Source organism: Tribolium castaneum, chromosome 5 (assembly GCF_031307605.1).
Source record: "Tribolium castaneum strain GA2 chromosome 5, icTriCast1.1, whole genome shotgun sequence".
NCBI classification, from domain to species: domain Eukaryota; kingdom Metazoa; phylum Arthropoda; class Insecta; order Coleoptera; family Tenebrionidae; genus Tribolium; species Tribolium castaneum.
In genome coordinates this window covers 11,781,145-11,801,009 of record NC_087398.1, presented here as the reverse complement: position 1 = coordinate 11,801,009, position 19,865 = coordinate 11,781,145, and the positions used below count along the sequence as shown (strand labels likewise).

At 34.0% G+C, this 19,865-nt stretch overlaps 6 protein-coding genes across 6 annotated transcripts; 1 reads left to right on the top strand and 5 right to left on the bottom strand.

Moving 5' to 3' along the window:
* Window positions 1–846: 846 nt before the first annotated feature.
* Window positions 847–1,390, bottom strand: LOC135266282 (cuticle protein 19-like). The gene is made up of 2 exons (XM_064356665.1): window positions 1,187–1,390; window positions 847–1,134 (listed from the first exon to the last, which is right to left on the bottom strand). Exons 1-2 carry the CDS (start codon window positions 1,352–1,354, stop codon window positions 904–906), a joined length of 399 nt encoding a protein of 132 aa, XP_064212735.1. The 5' UTR covers window positions 1,355–1,390; the 3' UTR covers window positions 847–903.
* Window positions 1,391–3,863: 2,473 nt separating this feature from the next.
* LOC656096 (cuticle protein 19) lies at window positions 3,864–4,341 on the bottom strand. The gene is made up of 2 exons (XM_064356621.1): window positions 4,150–4,341; window positions 3,864–4,094 (listed from the first exon to the last, which is right to left on the bottom strand). The coding sequence occupies exons 1-2, from the start codon at window positions 4,339–4,341 to the stop codon at window positions 3,864–3,866; spliced, it is 423 nt and encodes a 140-aa protein (XP_064212691.1).
* Window positions 4,342–7,064: 2,723 nt separating this feature from the next.
* LOC107397887 (cuticle protein 8-like) lies at window positions 7,065–7,888 on the bottom strand. Its single transcript, XM_064356659.1, has 2 exons — window positions 7,547–7,888; window positions 7,065–7,355 (listed from the first exon to the last, which is right to left on the bottom strand). Exons 1-2 carry the CDS (start codon window positions 7,865–7,867, stop codon window positions 7,131–7,133), a joined length of 546 nt encoding a protein of 181 aa, XP_064212729.1. The 5' UTR covers window positions 7,868–7,888; the 3' UTR covers window positions 7,065–7,130.
* Window positions 7,889–10,596: 2,708 nt separating this feature from the next.
* On the bottom strand, window positions 10,597–11,420 carry LOC100141875 (cuticle protein 7). The gene is made up of 3 exons (XM_001809773.4): window positions 11,295–11,420; window positions 11,078–11,248; window positions 10,597–10,967 (listed from the first exon to the last, which is right to left on the bottom strand). The coding sequence occupies exons 1-3, from the start codon at window positions 11,304–11,306 to the stop codon at window positions 10,689–10,691; spliced, it is 462 nt and encodes a 153-aa protein (XP_001809825.3). The 5' UTR covers window positions 11,307–11,420; the 3' UTR covers window positions 10,597–10,688.
* Window positions 11,421–13,962: 2,542 nt separating this feature from the next.
* LOC656347 (cuticle protein 7) lies at window positions 13,963–14,796 on the top strand. Its single transcript, XM_008194784.3, has 2 exons — window positions 13,963–14,351; window positions 14,455–14,796. The coding sequence occupies exons 1-2, from the start codon at window positions 14,112–14,114 to the stop codon at window positions 14,698–14,700; spliced, it is 486 nt and encodes a 161-aa protein (XP_008193006.3). The 5' UTR covers window positions 13,963–14,111; the 3' UTR covers window positions 14,701–14,796.
* Window positions 14,797–16,860: 2,064 nt separating this feature from the next.
* On the bottom strand, window positions 16,861–18,134 carry LOC135266279 (cuticle protein 7-like). Its single transcript, XM_064356658.1, has 3 exons — window positions 17,978–18,134; window positions 17,615–17,812; window positions 16,861–17,560 (listed from the first exon to the last, which is right to left on the bottom strand). The coding sequence occupies exons 1-3, from the start codon at window positions 17,987–17,989 to the stop codon at window positions 17,210–17,212; spliced, it is 561 nt and encodes a 186-aa protein (XP_064212728.1). The 5' UTR covers window positions 17,990–18,134; the 3' UTR covers window positions 16,861–17,209.
* Window positions 18,135–19,865: the final 1,731 nt, after the last annotated feature.

Here is a 19,865-nt window from a genome sequence, read left to right as displayed (position 1 = left end):
AGAGTGTTTCACACAACTTTACGAGTCCTGTACTTATTGTACGCACCCAAATATACCAAAGTCACAAAACACTAGATATAGTTTTTCAGGAATAATTTTCAAGTGTTCTACCAAGAGACAAAATAAATGTTAAAAAGATTAGTCTTTCTAACTTAATCAATAACTAACTGAAAACTTTGGTAGTTTTTGAAAGCGTAAATAAAGTAGAGAGGACTTTCAATTTTTCAAAATTTGTAATCGAGTTTGTATCGGAATATGTATTGTTGGTGGCATTTTACAGGCGCTGATCTTGTAAAATTACGTGAAACACCCTGTAGATTCGTCTATTTAATAAACACTCATGAACAAATTTCGAAAGTTTTTTTAAATTTTAATGTAGTTTTTTAAAACAGCTCATTTAAAAATTAAAAAAGAATCTGATTGGCTGTAGGTAGGTAGTCAGGGAATAAATAAAAACTGAAACGTTATAATAATTATTTATTGAGCTTTCAAAAGTCGAAACTAATAAATCCAAATGTTTTGAAATTGACGACGTACTTGGATAATAAAAATCGAAGATAGTTATTTAATAAATTAGTTTCTTATTGAATAAATTAATAAATTAATCGCCCATATTACCCAGGAACATGTTTTCGTTGATCGTAAACTCTTTTATTCTAGTGACAAAATTAAATGCAAAAAAAATCGGTGAAAAATCAGTAGTATTTTTGCATTTTTTTCTGTTTTCTGTAAATTGTGCCCAAGAACTGGCCGCCAAGAGCCACGCTAATTGTACCTCAACCGGCTGTTTAGGATTAGGAAGCAATAGATTTATGTGACAAATTGTAAATAAAAATGGTCAACATATTTAAAAAAATAAAATCTTTATTAATTATTGAAAAACATAAAATAACTAAGTACTAACTAATGATGGCTGAAATGGTGGGGATGGTTGGCGTGTCCTTCCCTATGTACCACAGCATTGAACCCACTGTGCTTATCAGCAGTGTAATGAACCGTCAGAATGGTACCATCGGGTTCATGCACCGAATAAGAACCCTTAACCACATCTCCATCCCTGGTTTCTTCCTGTGACTTAATATCACCAGTGTGGTGGTCCTCAATCCCATATTTGTACTGGTACTTTGGGTGGTGCTAAAATCACAAAATATGGTACAACACCATTAAAAAAATTAAATACACATACGTAGTGCTCCTGGTGGTGCTCTTCCTCACCGTGGTGATATCCACCCCCAAGCCCCCCTAAGGTCAACGCATGGCCTTCCTGGCTATACGAGACATAGGACGAAGCATGGCCTTGCCCCTGGACGGCCACGGCAAAGATCACCACACCCAAAACTTGGAACTTGAACATTTTATTTGAGAGAAGTTTACGAACTGATTTTGTATTTGTGAAAATTCGTCTTTTATACCCCGCACGTTCACTGTTAATTCTTTAGATAACGGTTTTTTTGTTGCGTTTTATGTAAGTCTGTTGATATAATTTGAAGAAAAATGTGTCTCTTTGAAGATATTGTTAAGTACGATAATTGGCCGGATTTGGACACCCGCGGCTGCAAATTTCACTTTGAAACCGCACTCCGGAATGGTAATTGAGGTAATTTCAATTAAAAGCTACTTAATTTGGAAAAATGTAAATGTGGAAGTGATAAACGGACGAGAATTATGGAAGTGTATCAGATTGCGGATTGCGCAAGGGTTTCGTAATACTCCATTGGCCCACATTGCTTCGTTTTACCAATCTTTACAAAGTTTTTAATTAACTATTAACTATGTTTTTTATTATTAAAAAAAAATTAAAAGTATAGCTTAGCCATTCCAGAAATAAGGCAACCTGACACCGAAATTTACAAAATACTTGTAGTATACAATGTTAAGTTATTCTCAAAATACACGATTTGGTTTATATTTAATGTATTTTGCGACAAAAGAAATTTTTTTGTTGGTAATAACATTAATAAATACTGTTTACAGCTGACGTACTGCAACTGTTGAATAATTTTTGAAAGATGTTTTTCTAGTTTCTGGTAGTTTAGAAAATGAAAATCGGTAAATCAATTGATTGGTAATATAACTGTTTAATTTTCGTTACTTTTGCTGTCCCGTCCGTTATTTCAAACATATAAATGTTGTTATCTTATTTCTTCCGTCGTTAACACTAATTTTAATTAACTGTTAAAGTTTTTAATAATTAAAATCTGTCTGAATAAATTTTTTAGAGATATTTTCACACACATGTTGTTTTTGTCCCGTCCGTTATGTGTAAACAAAAAGTAATTTAATCAGAATTCGTTGCACATTGCCTTATTTTTCGGTGTCGTATTTTTAAAAGTTTTAATAGGTTCTACCTTTTACTTCAAAAATAATTGTTAAAATTAGCGCCTTTTAAGTTAGCTGAATAATATAACGATTGATTAAGAATTAAATATGAAGTCTTTTTGTGTTCTATCCTATTTTTGTTTCTGCACCTATTTCAAATTTCAAAAATAGGTTCAAACAGTTTAACTGGTAGTTACTAAGTGCATACTGTTTATAGAAACTAAAAAGAAAATGTAAATACGAGTGTTTTGCAGTGTCCCGTTCGTTAAAATAGAATGACTGAGCTACCAAGTAACAATAAAAATGAAACACTTGACCATCCGACACAACAATTTTAGATGTCATATTGCTTTAATTGAATAGCAGTTTCTTTTAATACACAAGAATGCAATAAAAAAATTTCTATTCACGGGTGACATACAATATTTTTTTCAAACTTATTGTAAAATGTTAGCATGTTAACTATTTTAAATTTCTTATATAAATATTTAAATAATTTTTGTTTTATGAAATCTTTAAGGAATAAATAATAAGTTTTTAAGGAAAATCAAACATTTGTACGAGTATCATCACCGACTTTTAGTTTAAAGCTGAAAGTGACTTTAAAATGCAATAATGTTGCGTTATTTAGTTAAATTCGCTGTTCATCGTTTGTTTATTTCAGTGATTAATTATCTGAGAATGCAAACTTGCTTATTTTTTAATAGATATTTACGTTTCGCCACTTGTTGGGGCTTCTTCAGAACAATAAGTATGGAAAGATTTTGTTTATTTAGTTTTTCAAGTAGTAATTAAAAAAAAACATTTTGTTTCAACCGTACCGTGATGTACATAATATTCATGTCGGAAAATACCATTTTCCCGGACTAGTCCCTTGGATAATTTTTTCCGGAAGTTACAAGTTTAGGGATTTATTTATTATAAATATTAAGTGTACAATTATATGCAGAAATGCTACATGAAGAATGAGGTATTGCAACTGCAGTCGTGTTTTTAACATTATTAATAACGTTAGATTAAAACCTCATTACGGTTGCAAAAAAAATGCTGTATGCATCACGTCTGAAAAGTGATTTTCCACTGCCACTAGTAAACTATTTGCTTACTCGTCCAGTAGAACCTCACTTTTAGGACTTGATACGTAAAATGCTATTTTCGTTGACCAATTGTTACTTTTAATTATGTAACTATTTTTGTGATTTTGATATTTGAAAATTTCATTTCTGTTTAATAAGACTTTTAAATCTTAAAAAACTCTTTACACCTAATGGTGTACCACTTTGAAGTCAGCTAGTGTAAGAAAAATACTCTCGAAATAGTCTGTTAAAGTTCAATTTTGTTTTTTTTATGTGGAGAATAAAAAAAATATAGTTAAAGAAAAAATCTGGTAATAAACTCGTTTGTTAATGGTCACTTGGCGTCGCACGTTTGAACTTTTGACAGTTTAGTTTGTTTTAGTTTTTGCGAAAAAAAACACAAAAATAACAAAAAAGAAACTTTATTTAACATGAGTACATAACAAAAAACTTAAAAAAAATACAAAACTAAAAATGTGACGAATGTTGTGGATGCTTGGCATGCCCTTGTCTTATCACTTCAGCATTGAACCCGCTATGCTTATCAGCTGTGTATTTCACAGTCAAAATGGTACCATCGGGTTCATGAAGCGAGTACTGTCCTTTAACCACATCCCCATCTCGAGTCTCTTCCTGCGATTTAATATCACCAGTGTGGTGGTCCTGAACCCCATATTTAAATTCATATTTTGGATGGTCCTGAAATTGTAGATTATTTTTTTACAAAGTTTGAAATCAAACCGTCAACTCTTACATAATGTTCCTCTTCCTGAGGCTGATGATAATTGTTGGAAACTTCATAATTTTGCAGAGTTTTCAGGACAGCTGGCGAGCTTTGCAGGAGATTATCATCATGTCCACTTAGATCAAGTCCTGAAAAATCTCCATAATGCTGGGCACGAGTGCACACAACTAGAACTAAAAAGACACTGAAGATTGTAAACATTTTCGGTCACGAGTCGAATTACACTGATTTCGCAAATCCAGAACTCGTCTTTTATACGCAAAAATACTCCACATTCCGTGCTTCTGTTATGTAAATTCGGAAATTCGTTCAAGTGAAGAACGCGTTTACATAAGCGATTTAATTAAGTCTCGCTTGCTATAATTAACAATCGATTAGTTAAAACTTGACTTAGCTGATAGCTTAAGATCGGAAACTTGTAAGCGGTTTAATCTAATTTATGGGTAAGTAGAGTTGAGGTTTGTTTCCGCATTTTCGGATGTACAGATCAATTAAATTACACACAGTTTGGCTAGGAATATTTGTAGTTTAAATTTTATTTTGATGTCCTTTTTTTTCTTAAATAAAATATAGTTTCGATAAAAATTGGATTGAAAGTTACATTCACATACAGCGAGAGGCAAAATTATGGAATAATTTTGCATAAGTTCTAACGAAAATGTGCAAAATGGTGAATTTTTTTTCTAGATACACACAACCCTCAACAAAATTTAAAATTCATCTTGTGTTTTTTTTGGATATTATTTAAACATTCGTCCGGCTGTGATAACGTAAAACTGTACTCTTATTTTAAATGAAAATCATGGGTGAAAATCCAAGAAGTAGATTTACTCGTATCTACATCTATTATTTATTAGTAGTATCTAATAATAGACAAATAATAATCCAATAAAAATATTGAATCATTAGTTTTATCCATACCTATGTAAAATACGTTTGTAATCCAACAAGAATTTTATAATTTGAAGATTTTTTTTAATTCAAGAACACGATAATAAAAATTATTAGATCAACAAACAAAATTTTTTATATTATTTAAAATGACAAAAATATGTTAGGGCATATTCTGTAACTTTTTCAACATTAAAATCGCAAATTATGCGATTTAATTGTTTATTGCTTTAGCAAAAATGATTAACGGATTTTAAATTTTAAGTTTTATTACAGAATACGCCGTTTATCAATTTGCCATTAAATTTTTAGTTAAACACGAAAAGTCGGAATAAGAATATTTTTATTAATTCTATGAAGGTTTGTTAATAAAAATAATAAACATTATAAAACAATATTTCATTCAACAATCAAAACACTGTTACCTAAAGGCGGGGACACTAGTTTTTTAACGTTCTGGATATCTTTTTAAATAATTTTGATCTTTCACGAATATTTCTTCAATTGAATAATACTTTAATAACTGCTCATCAAAATTCCTAATTATTTACATTTTTCGTATGAGAAATAGTTTCCTATTAAAAATGACATTGCAAAACAAATATATAATTTTCACATTTTTACAAAATGGTGATGAACAAAAGATAAAAGTAAGTTTACTTGTAACTTAACCCTGAAGGTGGACAACTAATGGTCGAAACATGTCACTTATGAATAAAATTTGAGAGAAAAGGACCTATTAGTTATTTTTACATTACATAATTGTAAAAGATCTCTCACAAAAGGTGTAATAATTTTGTTTATAAGTCGAATTAGACGGCGGATTAGACGAAAATTTTTTTCTTAAAAATTCAGTTCCATAATGTGCTACCTGCTTTTTCTAAACTTTTTGGTTTGAAGATTCTTTATTCTTTATTTAACTAGAAATAATTTAAATTTTATTTTAAATACTATTTTTTTTTCAAATAAAATACAATTTTACTAAAGAAATTTTATTGGCACTTATACGTTTAGTAGTTTTTTCGGACCTACATTAGAAACGCGTATTAGCATTCAGTTTTTTGTCGAAATTTTTTATTTGCACCACTCATTTCACAGCTTTTTAATCCGTTACGATAAAGAAATAATTTCAGTATTAGCTGTTTCAAGATTGAGAAAAATTGTAAGATAGTTATTAATGATTGCTAATAGTCTGAGAAAATGTTTTAAAGTGACTTAAAATTGCCAACTGTCTAATTTCAAGGCTAGTATGTTTTTTCGAAAATGAAAATTAAAACACTATAAATGTTTGGGAAAAGCCAGAAACAATAAAATTATTAATATTTCAGAAAAAAGTTGTAAAAATAGCTACGTTTTTTGGAAAACAAAAACTTTTTTAATAAATACAGTGTAGTTTTTTAATAGATATGTTTGAAAATAAAGGAGTATTTAAAAATCTAGTGCATGTTTGGTAATATTACTCAGACCTTTTTCAGGTTTTTTATGTTAATTTTTAGAACTATCTTGCATTTCTAGAGAGAAAAAGTTTTAGATAATACTGAATTTTAGAAAAAATTAACTGATAAAAATAAATTTAAAAGCAGATACACATTTACTGATTTGTTTTTAGATTCCAATGCTTGAAAATTGATAGAATTTGTTTCATGTTTAGATTAGTTAGATTTCTTTAATTTTTGTGGAGCGGTTAGTAGCAGCTTAACAGTTAATTTGAGATTTCACAAGAAAGGTGGCCCAATTTAAAATTTTGAAAGGTAATTTTTAATACAAAAAAATTAACAGTTACTAATTTTTTAAGTACGACAATAAAAATTGTCTTTTTTTGGGATTTGTAAATTTTTTCTTATTTTCTGATTTAGCCAATAAATATTTTTTTGCCGGGACGCCACTGGCTGTACTAAAAATAATTCTTTAACCTGAATTTCAAACGTAAATCTCAAAATAATTACCAAAAACTCAAATGTTTTATGAAATTTTTCTTAAAATAAATCAAAAATTTTATAAATATGGAGCATTTTTGAACAAAAAAAAAACAGTTTTAGAAATGTATAATTTATTTTGTTGGATGTTTATATACAAATAGTACAAAAATGAAACTCTAATCAGTGGTGCCCATAAGCCACCGACTCATGACCAGACTTATGTACCACAGCTTTAAACCCATGATGGGGGTCTGCTGTGTATTCGACAGTCCGGATAGACCCATCAGGCTCTACCAGAGAATACTGCCCCTTAACTACATCCCCATCTCTAACTTCATGCTGCGTCTTCTTATCTCCTGTGTGCAAATCTTCAACTCCATATTTGAACTCATATTTAGGCCGGTCCTAAAATTTAAAACACCAAAAGAATAAAAATACTACATACAGGTTGAGTTGTATAAAAAAATTAATCCACTTAACCCTAGTTTAAACTTATAGCGACAATTTTTACAAAAATTGTTAGAAATTTAAACTGATTTTTTGTAAAATAAGTACAATAAAAGAAGTACATGCTAGGTTTAATTTTAAACACTTACGTAATGCTCCTCGTAGTAGTGCGGTTGGGGAGCCACTGGGACGTAACCGCCGCCGAAATGATGGGCCACTGGGGCGGCGTACCCGCCGCCTAAATGATGGGCCACTGGGGCGGCGACTGGGGCGGCGTACCCGCCCCCGTGGTGGGCGACCGTCGAGTACGAACTCGAAAAACCGCCGCCCCCGTAGCCGCCCCCGAAGTGTCCGTAAACCGGAGCGTGGTGTGTTGTGTATCCAATGTTGGTGACACTTGTTTGGCCTCCTAGATACCCAGCTTCCGATGCCAAAACCACCCCCAAGATAACAAAACACAATCGCAACATTATTGTAAGCTGGGTTCACACTCGACTGACGATCCACAGCCGCCTTGTTGGTTTTTATACGTGAAGATGGCACAAAAGATCCGATTCTCATATCGCAATATTTTAATAATTGAAACCTACTCGTTAGAATTATGTCACCGGCATGAGAAAAGCCTAAAATGGTGAGAATCACTTGGACGAAAACGACCGTAATTGCATGCGTTTTATATAATGTGCACTGAATAAATGATGGCGAGGAATTAATTAGTTGTGAAATGGACATTGTCGAATTTTTACGCTCTAGTTTTGTAATTAGAGAATTTTTAAGAGTTTTTGATTGCAAAGGCATGAATATTCAGCGAGTGCATGCGTGGAACGATATCGGGAATTGAGGAAGATGCGAGCTTTCACTTGGAGTTGTTAGATAATGGAGGTCAATGTTGGCCTGCATCTAGCCATTGTTTTCCATCTAACTAGATTTTATTAAAGTAGAAATTTGAACACACATTTACTCAAGAAAATCGCTTGAGTTGTTTAACTAATAAGTACGACAAATAGTTTGTGACTTATCAGTACCATTACTATAATTTTCACTTACTTCCTGGCGAAATCCCAAGTCAAGCAGACTAATCGGAGTATACGAATTTTCTCAGAACTGACAGATTAAAACATAATAAATATACCCAGAATTAACCCACAGCCAATCAAAAACCTCTACAAAAATCAAAATGACATCATATGGGCTTCACAGGATTTTAGAGACATCGAAAAGTGCGTAAAATATACTTAATTGATTTAAAAAAAAATGAGTTTTTGGTGATAAGTGTCTTTTCACCTTTTGCATATGTAAGAAAAATTTCTAAACCTAAATAACGTTGGTATCCAGCATTTGATATTGCCTTTTGTCATGGAAGTAAACGTTTCTTAAATAAAATTGGAATTAAAAACATAGCAAACATAGTAAAAAATGTTTTTTTTTCATATTGTCTTAGTATTTGGTATACATAGTATTTTATGTTCTATGCATTTCGTTGACGTGTGTTTAAGACTACCGTATTTTCTAGCACAAAGTAATATTTATTTTAAATTTTATTTCATTCTTCATTATTTTGATTGTATTGAGTTATTTTGACTAAAAATTATAAACGAAAAAAAATTCAACAATGAAAAAAAAAGAAACAAACAGAAAAGCAACAATGGTAGCGAACCATATTTTTCTAAGCGATAAAATTTCGTTTTACTCTTAGTCGATAAAATGCCATTTTATCCTTTACGATGAAATAAATGTGATTCTTACCATAAAAAACCTCTGAAAAATTAAACATTTTTAATCTTTTTGATTGACATTATTTGCTCTTTTAGAGGTTCTAGAAACACTGAAAAAAAATCCTTTAGTTTTCGACGTGCATTGGTTTATACCTAGCAATAAACACCAAAGAATTTTAAAAACATTGGAAAGTTTATAAAATACAGGGTGCATACATATTGGCACATAATCTCTTCATTACGCTCTAGCACACGTTCCAACAAACTCTAGAAAAGTAATAAAAAAAATCTCTATTATTTTTATCAGTATAAAAAAGTAAAGTAAAAATTTTTTCTTTTAATTTCTTAAACTAGTTTTAATCGGTGATAGAACTATGAAAAAGAAGCTCCTCTATTCTACCACGTCAACGAATCTGAAAACTATTTATAACAATCATCAGCATTAAATTTTCAAAATTGTGATTTTTATATACAGAAAGCTGAAAAATTGATCTTTTGTTATAACTGTACGTACTCCAGGACAATTAAAATAGAGACAGAACGAGAACACATTGACAATGATGCCAATTTTACAAACTTTGTTAATTCATTAAAAATGGCTAAGGATTTTTTATTATATTTTTTAGAAGTTTCCCGAAACGTTTCCTGTAACTTACCGGAAACCTTATGCGCTATTTTGTATACACGCTGTATTCTTAAAGTGGAAAAAAATAGGTTTTTTATAATTTTTTAATATTTTTTAATAGGTTGATTTTATGCGGGTAAGTTTTTGAGTGGTGACTTTAGTTCAAATTGATTCCGGATTATCGCATTTAGTTTATTTAGTTTTGTGTTAAGCTTTTGTTTACGAGAAAATCGCTTTCAAAAACTTGAAAATCAGTTTTTGACAATTTTTTTGATTTTCAAACAGCGATCATGAAGAAACTATTATAGAGCTATTGAAAAATCTGTCGTAAACACTAGCGTTTTAAATCCTTGAGTGTTATATCCAAAGCATTTTTATTTAGAATCTACAGATTTCAAGATAGGAATTAAGTTCATAACTTTACGTAACTTTACCAGGAATTATAACCCGCAGCTTTGAATGCGTCTGTAGACGAAGTTACAGCTCAAAACGATTTCGGATTTTCTCCAGTTATAAAATACTAAATGCGATTTTTTTTATATTTTTTGCAGTTTTTGGTTTGCGAGAAAATCGCTTTTAAACATTGAAAAAACATTTTTTGAATTTTTTTTTTAATTATTTTTATTATTTTTTTTAACCACAAAATGTTGTCAAGCTACAAAGAGATGAGTTTATGTAGAAGAATTTTGTTTTATTTCTGAAATTATTATAATAATATAATTGGTGGTCCCAGGACGATAACTTTGTTTATTAGATGGAAAAAAACTTTCTAATGATAATAAACGAAAATAGCTAGAACTAATAATTTTAGAATCATCGCTTTTTTCTTCGTTTGAATCATTTTTATAGTAAATACAACTTATTATAAAATGGTATAAACTTTATTTATAAAAATAAATATACAAAAATGTATAAAAAACAATTGCATCAGAAACAAGTCAATCACACGAATCAATGGTGGTAGTAAGCAGGAGCAGCAACTACAGCAGGAGCAGCGACAACAGCTTTCCCATACACAGCAGGATGGGCAGCGTGTCCTTGTCTCTCAACAACAGCATTGAACCCATTGTGGTGGTCAGCAGTGTAATGAACAGTACGGATGGTACCATCAGGCTCAACCAAAGAATATGAACCCTTAACTACATCCCCATCTCTAACCTCATGCTGGCTCTTCTGGTCACCAGTATGGGCATCCTTGACTCCATAGTTGAACTCGTATTTAGGATAAGCCTGAAAAATCATAAGTAACAATTCAGGGTTCGTCGCTTAATCTTTCAAAGCATTGAAGTCACCAAACAGTATTTTGTTTATTTCGTTTTTTATTCAAAAAATGGACGTACGTAGTAGTCAACGGCGTGCCCGTGGGCGGAGGCGGCGTGCGCATAGACGGGGGCGGCGTGAGCGATAACGGGGGCGGCGACGTGTCCGGTGCTGTACGAGGTGGCGTGTCCGTGCAAAACGTCGGAGATAAGGGCGTTGGAGACGGCAACAAGGGCCGAAATGGCAACTACCTGAAACACGGCTGAAAACACCTGAAAACACTCCACTCGTGCTCACCTTAGCGAACATGTTTGATGAAACGAGAACGAATTTGATACTGAAGCTGTAACCGAACGGTCCGGCTTTTATACTTTGCCTAAAACGTTCACTAACAATGAGAATCGTAACACTATGGAGTATGTGAGATATCGTAATATCGAAAGTATTAATTTATTGGCCTATTTTTTCGGCACGAGACTTCAGTAATTGATTTTTTGAAGAGTGCAGGTGTGTGGTTTTAAGTGAAAAACGCCAATTCCAACGAGAGTAATTGAAAGATAACGATCGGGAGAAATGGCAAAAGGCGGCAATTAATTACAGACAGATGTAGGTTCGTCGCTTGATCGCGCATTGAAGTCTACAACGAAAACTACAATAATTAAGAACAAAATCGTAAAAAAATTAAATATTGTAAATTATTGGTTTTGCCGCATCATTGTCGTCCTAATTAATTTGCAACATCCATGCAATTATCCTCTGTCGAAACACCCACTTTAGCATTCCCAAATCAAATTACCAAACCCATTTTACCCACATCGACCCATAAATTCCTATAGTAGTTTTTAACAGTCAAGATGGGTCGGTTAATCACTTTGGTATTCATATTTTTTGCTCAAAACATTTATTTATTTCAATGCTTTAACAGGCGGCGAACGTTTATTCAGCAAACGCTGAAATTCTGACTTTTTTGCAACCTTTTGGCGCGTACTCTTGCGTTACGACGTTACAGTCGAGTAACCCTTTGTAATCCACGGGTTTGGAATTACTCAGGGTGAAGGTTTAGTACAATCATCAGATTTTTTAATGAAACATTAGAAACTCAGACAATACGTAATCTGAAAGTACACTAAATGACCCACATTATGCAGAAAAGGAAACATAAAAAATGTGGGTAATTTAATAATTATTCAGTTTTTTATTTTTTCAACTATGCGATTGACCAATGTGACACAATTTCAGGCTTCATTTTAATTGAGAAAGAAGAAATTCTTAAGAGCGATTAATTAATAAATTGGTGTAGCGTCAAATATGCACCCAAAGAAATGTCATTGCAATAATTCGGTCATTTTTTCAGCGTTGCAGTAATCAAATTTCATTATAATAAATTCCTGCTGGTTATTAGAACGTTACTTGCAATTTCGGTGTCTGCGACAATATTCGAGTCATAGTAACGTAACGTAATTGTGTTATTAGTCACGCCGTCTAACTCCTGCCATAAATTTAAGGAAGACAAGTTTTTGTTTAATGATTTTACTTTCGTCAGCGATTCAATTAATTAATTAACACATTTTTTATTAGCGGCGCTCAAACTGAAATTTCTCGAAGACATTATTACAATCGAGTGAAACGTGTGACGCTGATGGCGTAAGAACCGTCACTTGACCAAAGATTTATGCCTCTTGCAAGAAAAAATATGTTTGTGTTTAATAAAACAAGTGTAATGGCAATTCCTGCAGGCTATGTTTGTATAATATGATCATATCGTGCGATCTAGATAAAAATTACTGTTATTGTTGTGATTGTAAATCATGGGTAATTATGCTTAAAGCACTTTCTTTGTCTGTATAGAGAGTAAGTTTTAAATGGGTTCGTCGCTTGCTACCTACAAAGCGTTAAAGTCTCCACACAAAGAACACAAAAATCGGATTTCTCAAGCAGAAATTTAATTTTAAGTTAAAACATGTGTAAAATAAAACATTTGATATCCATTTCAGCAAAAATTGAAACCGCAAGGCCTCGGGCGCACTTGCACGAGCTATTATGTATGTAACTGGGTAACTCAATAAAATTAGAGAAATCATTGTTAATAACATTGGTAACAATGTTAACATTACTTTTGTTGTGGCCCCGAGCTGTTTTGATCCATTTCGTATAGAGACTTCGATAGTGGGTCACGAAACGTACCTATTTTCCGTTTTTTAAAATGCAAATTTTATACAAAATAATGACCTACAAATCTAGAAGGCCAGGATTATATAATTATTACAAAATTACGAAAAATTATCAGTTATAAATAAAGAATGAATTTGATATGCGGATATGTGGGTGTGTCTTATAGGTATCGTATAAGGCATCGAAAACTTTCAGTTTTTTGCAACTGATTAAACAAATTAATGATTTTTGTCAAAATAACATTTAATTTGTTAGAAAAAAAACAAAAGATTCTTATAATTATGTCCGCATCAAAGTAGGTAAATGTTTTTGTTCTTGCAACACATCAGTAAAAAAATAATTAAAGTAGTTTATTTTGTTTTTGCTGTTTCACAAGTGGGCAATTGTGTAAATTGTTGATAAAAATTAATTCGAGTGTTGGTGTTGTAAAATAGGTCGTTTTTGGTTGGTGACTTGAACGCCTTTTGTTGGTCAAGCGACGAACCCAGCAAATTTCAGGAAATTTTCAGTCCACTCAGGCCTGAAAGTCAATTAAGCAAACAGCTTGTTGTACACAAATGCGTCCGCCGTCCATCCGGAAGTAATACGTGCGCGCTCAATGCTCGAGTGAATTTTATTACATGGAAACTGAAATCCTAGTTATCTTTACATAACAGTTATTTAGTTCGAATTGTCCGTCTCACCACACACGTCCATAAAACACGCCAACTTCATAACTAACACTCGCCCCGACCCGGAAAAAGGACAATTAATACCAACAATATGATAAATATGCGGTTGCGGTTGCCCTAAACTTGCGCAACTCCCGCCATAACAAGAGGCGTTCAGACTCTAAGTGGGTCGACGAATTTCTTAACGTCCGTCAAGGACGTTAAAATTGTTCAAATTGTTTCCGGTGAAACATGTGTTATATCACGATTCGACCACTACGTGCGTTTCCAGATGGGTGAACAATTGGTGGTGGAGGAAGTGTTGAAAAGACGCTTTGCCCAACAATGCCGGGGTAGCCGCTATTTTAATATAAAAGCGCCTAAACACAACACGATTTCAGTTTCAGTGATAATCATGTACAAAGTGTGTGCTGTTGTAGCTTGTTTGGTGGCGGCGACCCACGCCGGGCTAATCGGAGGCGGCTATGAGGGATTAGGGGCCTACGGACACGGGCACGCCGTTGATTACTATGTACGTAACTTTTGAAAATGCGTAAAATCTCCGAAATTTCGGAGTTCGTCGCTTGACGCCACAAAAGCGTTGAAATCACCAAAGCACCTTTACTACTTTTCAGGCTTATCCGAAGTACGAATTCAACTACGGCGTCGCTGATGGGCATACCGGTGACCACAAAAGCCAACACGAAGTCCGTGATGGGGACGTTGTCAAGGGTTCATATTCGTTGGTAGAACCCGATGGTACCATCAGAACCGTCCATTACACCGCCGATGACCACAATGGGTTCAATGCAGTTGTGAGTCGGTCAGGTCATGCTGTTCATCCCACACCGATCGGACTTGGCCATGGCATTCACTATTAATGATCTCTAGGGTACCTCATCGCTCACTTGATTTTAAATCACGCACTTTCTTTATACATGCCATATTTATTTTTGTAAATAAATGGATATTCACAAGAGGTGCTTTATTGAATGTTTGCGAAGAGAAAGGCGAGAATGGCTAAGTTTTAATAAGTTTTTGGGTTCGTCGCTTGATTCTTGATAGAATCACTTGTCACCGATTAAAAGACAAATACAAGTGATTAGTGATTTCAAATAATTAAATAGCAAATTTACCGTAAAAGTAAAAGATGAGATTAGAAATTACAACGTAAGGTCAAGCAACAACGTTATATCAGGTACGAAAAGGAAGAGTTCAAGCTGAGAATCTGAGATCAAGCAACAAAACTGAAAGTTAAAACGAAACAACATTGTCAATTTTAACGTGAAGATAAACGACGAAATTTGAGATTTTAACTTGAGGTCACTAGTCGCATTTGTCTAATTTAAGTGATTTCAACGCAATATTTAAAGACCTAAACTGAGATCTCAACATGAGATAATGTGAGAAAAATTAAGATTTTAATGAATGATCAAGTCACCATTAAATATCAAAATCTTCAGCAAAAGTAAAACACAAAAATAAACTTTTAATTCGAAGTCAAGCTTCGAAATTTAAACGAAATAAAATTGGAGATTTCAACATGAGATCAAGTGATGAAATTTGAGATTTCAATGTGATGCCGAGAGACGAAATTAGTGATCTTAATGAGCAATAAAATCATTAAATATGCGAAAATTTTGAATAATTTCAGTGTAAAATAAGAATACGAAAATTGAGAGTCCAATGTGAGATCACGAAACGAATCTTATATTTTATTTTCATTATATTTTCACACAAAATCAAGCAACAGAACTGAAAATTTTATTGAGCGACGAAGTGATTGTTATTAAATGCCAAAATTTTTAGCAGAATTAGAAGACAAAAATAAAAATTTTAATAAGAGGTCAAGTTTGGACTAGTTTTGCAAAACAAAATCTATTTCTATTTATGTTTTACTTTTAAGTATAATTTAATTTAAGTTGCTTCAAAAATGGCTGAAAATGATCTACTTGGTTATAAACATTTTCATCTTTAACCGAGTCTTTAACTTTTTGACAATAAACTCATGTGTTAATAAATTGGGAATTCTTCTCCCCTTTTAAAATTTATTTCAATGTAAATAAAGTCATTAAATACCAAAAGTTTCAGTGACTTTAACGCAAATTAAGGGACAAAAATAAAGACTTTAACGTGAAAACAAGCGACGAAATTAGAAATTGCAATACGGGGTAAGAAACGAAATCCTCGGATATAAGTGATTTCAATGCAAGATTAAGAAATCTTAGTTGAGATTTCATTATGAGATAACGCGACGAAAATTTAAATGAGCAACAAGTCACTATCAAATATCAAAATATTCAGCTCAACTAAGTACAAAAATAATGTTTTACAATGTACAAAAATAAACTACAAAATTAATGTTTTATTGAAACAAAATTGAAGAATTTAACGAAAGATCAAGTGACGAAATAAGAGATTTCAACGTGAGGGTGACAGACGACATTGGAGATCTAAATGAGCAATCAACTCATTAAATGCAAAAATTTTAAATAATTTAAATTATAAATAATGAAACAATAATTGCGATTCCAACGTGAGATTACAAAACAGATATTTTTTATCGTAAAATTTTTAAAAAGTATTTGAAAACAAAAATAAAAATTTCAACGAAAAGTCATGCTGGAACTGTGAAAGTTTTGCGAAACAAAATTTGAAATTTTGAAGTGAGGTAAAGTCATCAAATACGAAAATTCTTTGTAATTTCAACACAAAATTAAAAGACAAAAATAAAGATTATTTTGTCCGTGACATCAACCTACGAATTTAAAGATTTCAATGTGAGGTGACGAAACAAAATTGCAGATTTTATAAGCATCAAATGTAAGTGTTTTAAGTAATTTCAATGCAAAATTAGAAGACCAAAATCGAGATTACAATGTGAGATCAAATGTAAATATTTTACCAAAAGTTCAAGTGATGAAATTGGAGATTTTAACGTCAGATTCGGCAACGAAACTAAAGATTTGAATGAGCGATCAAGTTGTCAAACGCCAAAATTCTGGGTTGTTTAATTTTTTCGGGAAAATAAAAGTCAGGTAGATGAACAGAATGGTATATTTCATGGCTTACAAGATGAGACAATACTGCACAATGCTATGATATTTACATAACCTAGAATTATAAGCAAAGAAGAGAATAAAATACAAAACTTATCCATCATCGAGCGGTCGTCACTCATCAATTACCCGCAACTAAAAATTAACAATAAATAAGAGCACAGCAGTTGCGACTAATCGATGCACTTCTCACAGTCACCATCAGCAGGATACATTTTGCACTGAACAAGAACAGTCATTCAGTGCAACACAATTAGGTCATTCCCTAGTTAATTAAAAGAGGTATAAGTGTGGGAACGCCCTAATTGCATGTATCCTGGACAAAAACCGGTTATCCTTTGAAATATCCTCCCAAACCCAAAGGCGCCGCCACTGCATGTCCATAGACAGGCGCCGCGACGGCGTGCCCATAAACCGGCGCTGCTACAGCAGGAGCTGCAAGAACTTTCGGCGCCACCGCAATGGGCGTAGCAGGATGGACAGCATGGCCGGCTCTGGACACCACAGCGTTGAACCCATTGTGGTCATCAGCAGTGTAATGGACGGTCCTGATAGTACCATCGGGTTCCACCAACGAATACGAACCCTTGACTACGTCACCATCACGAACCTCGGTTTGTGTTTTCTGGTCGCCAGTATGGCCGTCTGCGACGCCATATTTAAACTCGTATTTAGGGTACGCCTGAAAGTTCGTCGCTTGATCGACCGTTGAAATCTCCCCGAATTCGGGACTTACCACGTAGTCTACCGACGGCGCAGCTTTAACGTACGCTGGAGCTGCAGCAACCGGAGCTTTCAGGAAAGAGGGTCCGTATAGAGCAGGAGCCGGGGCTAGAGCTGGAGCTAGAGCCGGTCCTAGAGCCACGCTGTGAGTAGAAAGGGCGGGAACAAGGCCTGCTTGCGAACACGCCACCAGCGAGGCAATTGTCACAATCTGAAAATGAATGAAATTTCAGGTCATATACATAAACCGTTTCATTGCTAATTGGCGTCTAATTGCAGTGTTTGCATTCCTGACCTACGCCAAGTCGCCTTTTCTTACATAAAGCGTTAATTGGAGGCAATGACTTTGTCACAGTTGAATAAATTAAGGGCCTACCTTGATAAACATGATGTAACAGCACTGCACACGACGAAGAATCCAACTGCACTATCCTGCAAGCGGGTAATGATCTTTTATACATCCCAGCACCCTGCACTGCAACGTTCACCCGCTGTCAGAAAAAAGCGACGAAATCGTAAAAATTACGGTCGAAAGTGCATACACGTAAATTGGTAGCAAGGTCGTTAGTGCACTAGAGGTGGATGGGTGTGTCTTCGGACTCGTGCCCACTTGCGACTTTCCCATTGTGGTGCAATTGGAGACATTTTTTTCAGCGAAAAAGCCCAGTTTTGCTGAGCCACGTACCTAGAGATTTGAACGAGCGAGCAAGCGCCGAAATTTTAGGCAGTTTTTGGTGGAGATTTCAACGCATGGTCAGGCGACGAAACTTGGGATTTCAACGATCGATCAAAATGCTAAAATATTCCTCCGTTTGCTGGAACGCTGAGTGGTTTAATTGGGATAGCGTGCGGGTAATTGCGGGTTATTAGTCGGTTTTTACACGGATGGCCTAGTAGAACAATACCGAATGAAATGCAAGATTGTTCTTCTTAATAGCTCGCTAATAATAAATTCTAATGTTGTGGTAATTGCGTTACGTAAGGGATCAGTAGGTTATGTTATGAATTAATCGGAGATTAAAATCTCGTATTTCATGCTTGTAAGCAGGCGCGAGAAAAAATGCTTGCCGCTTGTCACGTGTTTGTACTAATCAAATTGAAATAAACCAGCAGGCGGTGCTAAAAAGTCACTTTTACTTTCTTTCGTTTGTTTGTAAACAAATGAGGCGTCAAATAAAATTCTCGAAATGACAGAATTAAAAGCAAGTGGCGCAACGTTAAATTAAACGTTTGTGTGGTCAACGCCATAATTCACGCGGACCTAGATCTGTGCAACTTGGCGTACGATAAAAACCACTCTTATTACGATTATAAACAGCGCTAAAACTATAAATTTCCGATTTTTGTAAACCATAATAGAACCACACCCAACGGGGCCGTCTGAAAAATCCCAACTGGTTCGAAATATTATTACAAAACGCTGCGGCAGGAAAATCAATTGACCAATCAATATCCCAATCTTGCAGGAATTTCAGCAGGACTATCAGTAACGCACTGAGATGCAGATATGGGTGAAAGCAAGTGTATTGTATAATGGGCACGCCCCATTCCGAATGCAGCGATTGCCGATATTGTGATTTACAAGCTCGAAAAGTAAAGTCGCTCACTATGCTCCAGATACGAGTGTTGATGGACGTCGTTGCGTCACCTGAAACGAAACGGCTAGATTTGCCCGACTTGATAAAACGAACGAAAATTCCTGAAACGCTTCCTGCTGGGCTTGTGGGAGACAGTCTTGCCTTGACCGATTTCGATTCAAAAACTATTGCACCAACAATGAAGTTGCAAGATTTGTCTCAATGCGGGTTCGTCGCTTAATCCATCGTTAAAATCCAAACTCTTTACAAGATTACAAATTTTAATTAACAATAATTAGAATAGCTACGTTGCAGTGGTTCCATTCCCATGAGATTATCAAACCCAACTGCATTTTTCACCGAGATCAAGTCTCCGAAAGTAAAATTTTGTTCATTTCCTGAAACGTAATTTCAGTGCCGTTACGTAAATTCACCGAAATGACCGACGGCTCTACGACGGCCTTGTGTAAAATGCGGAGTCGCTGAACTGTTAATAATAGCTTTTTTAATATATGCGTTTCACCAAGGCCACTCCGGAACAATGCAGCCCGGAAAGCCGCTGTCGTAAGAAACGTAACGTAACGATCCTGCTATTTTATTAATTTGGTTGCACAATCAAAAGTTGAGTAGACTAGGAGACTTCAATAAGGGATTAGGGCACAAAATTAGAGATTTTAACGCGCAGTC

Coding starts and splice junctions, on each gene's coding strand:
- LOC135266282 (XM_064356665.1), bottom strand. CDS start 1,354: ATGTTCAAGTTCCAAGTTTTGGGTGTGGTGATCTTTGCCGTGGCCGTC. Junction 1,135..1,186: donor AGCACCACCAGGAGCACTAC/GTATGTGTATTT, acceptor TTGTGATTTTAG/CACCACCCAAAGTACCAGTA.
- LOC656096 (XM_064356621.1), bottom strand. CDS start 4,341: ATGTTTACAATCTTCAGTGTCTTTTTAGTTCTAGTTGTGTGCACTCGT. Junction 4,095..4,149: donor CTCAGGAAGAGGAACATTAT/GTAAGAGTTGAC, acceptor CTACAATTTCAG/GACCATCCAAAATATGAATT.
- LOC107397887 (XM_064356659.1), bottom strand. CDS start 7,867: ATGTTGCGATTGTGTTTTGTTATCTTGGGGGTGGTTTTGGCATCGGAA. Junction 7,356..7,546: donor ACTACTACGAGGAGCATTAC/GTAAGTGTTTAA, acceptor TTTAAATTTTAG/GACCGGCCTAAATATGAGTT.
- LOC100141875 (XM_001809773.4), bottom strand. Junction 10,968..11,077: donor GGCACGCCGTTGACTACTAC/GTACGTCCATTT, acceptor ATGATTTTTCAG/GCTTATCCTAAATACGAGTT.
- LOC656347 (XM_008194784.3), top strand. CDS start 14,112: ATGGGTGAACAATTGGTGGTGGAGGAAGTGTTGAAAAGACGCTTTGCC. Junction 14,352..14,454: donor GGCACGCCGTTGATTACTAT/GTACGTAACTTT, acceptor ACTACTTTTCAG/GCTTATCCGAAGTACGAATT.
- LOC135266279 (XM_064356658.1), bottom strand. Junction 17,561..17,614: donor CGCCGTCGGTAGACTACGTG/GTAAGTCCCGAA, acceptor ACGAACTTTCAG/GCGTACCCTAAATACGAGTT.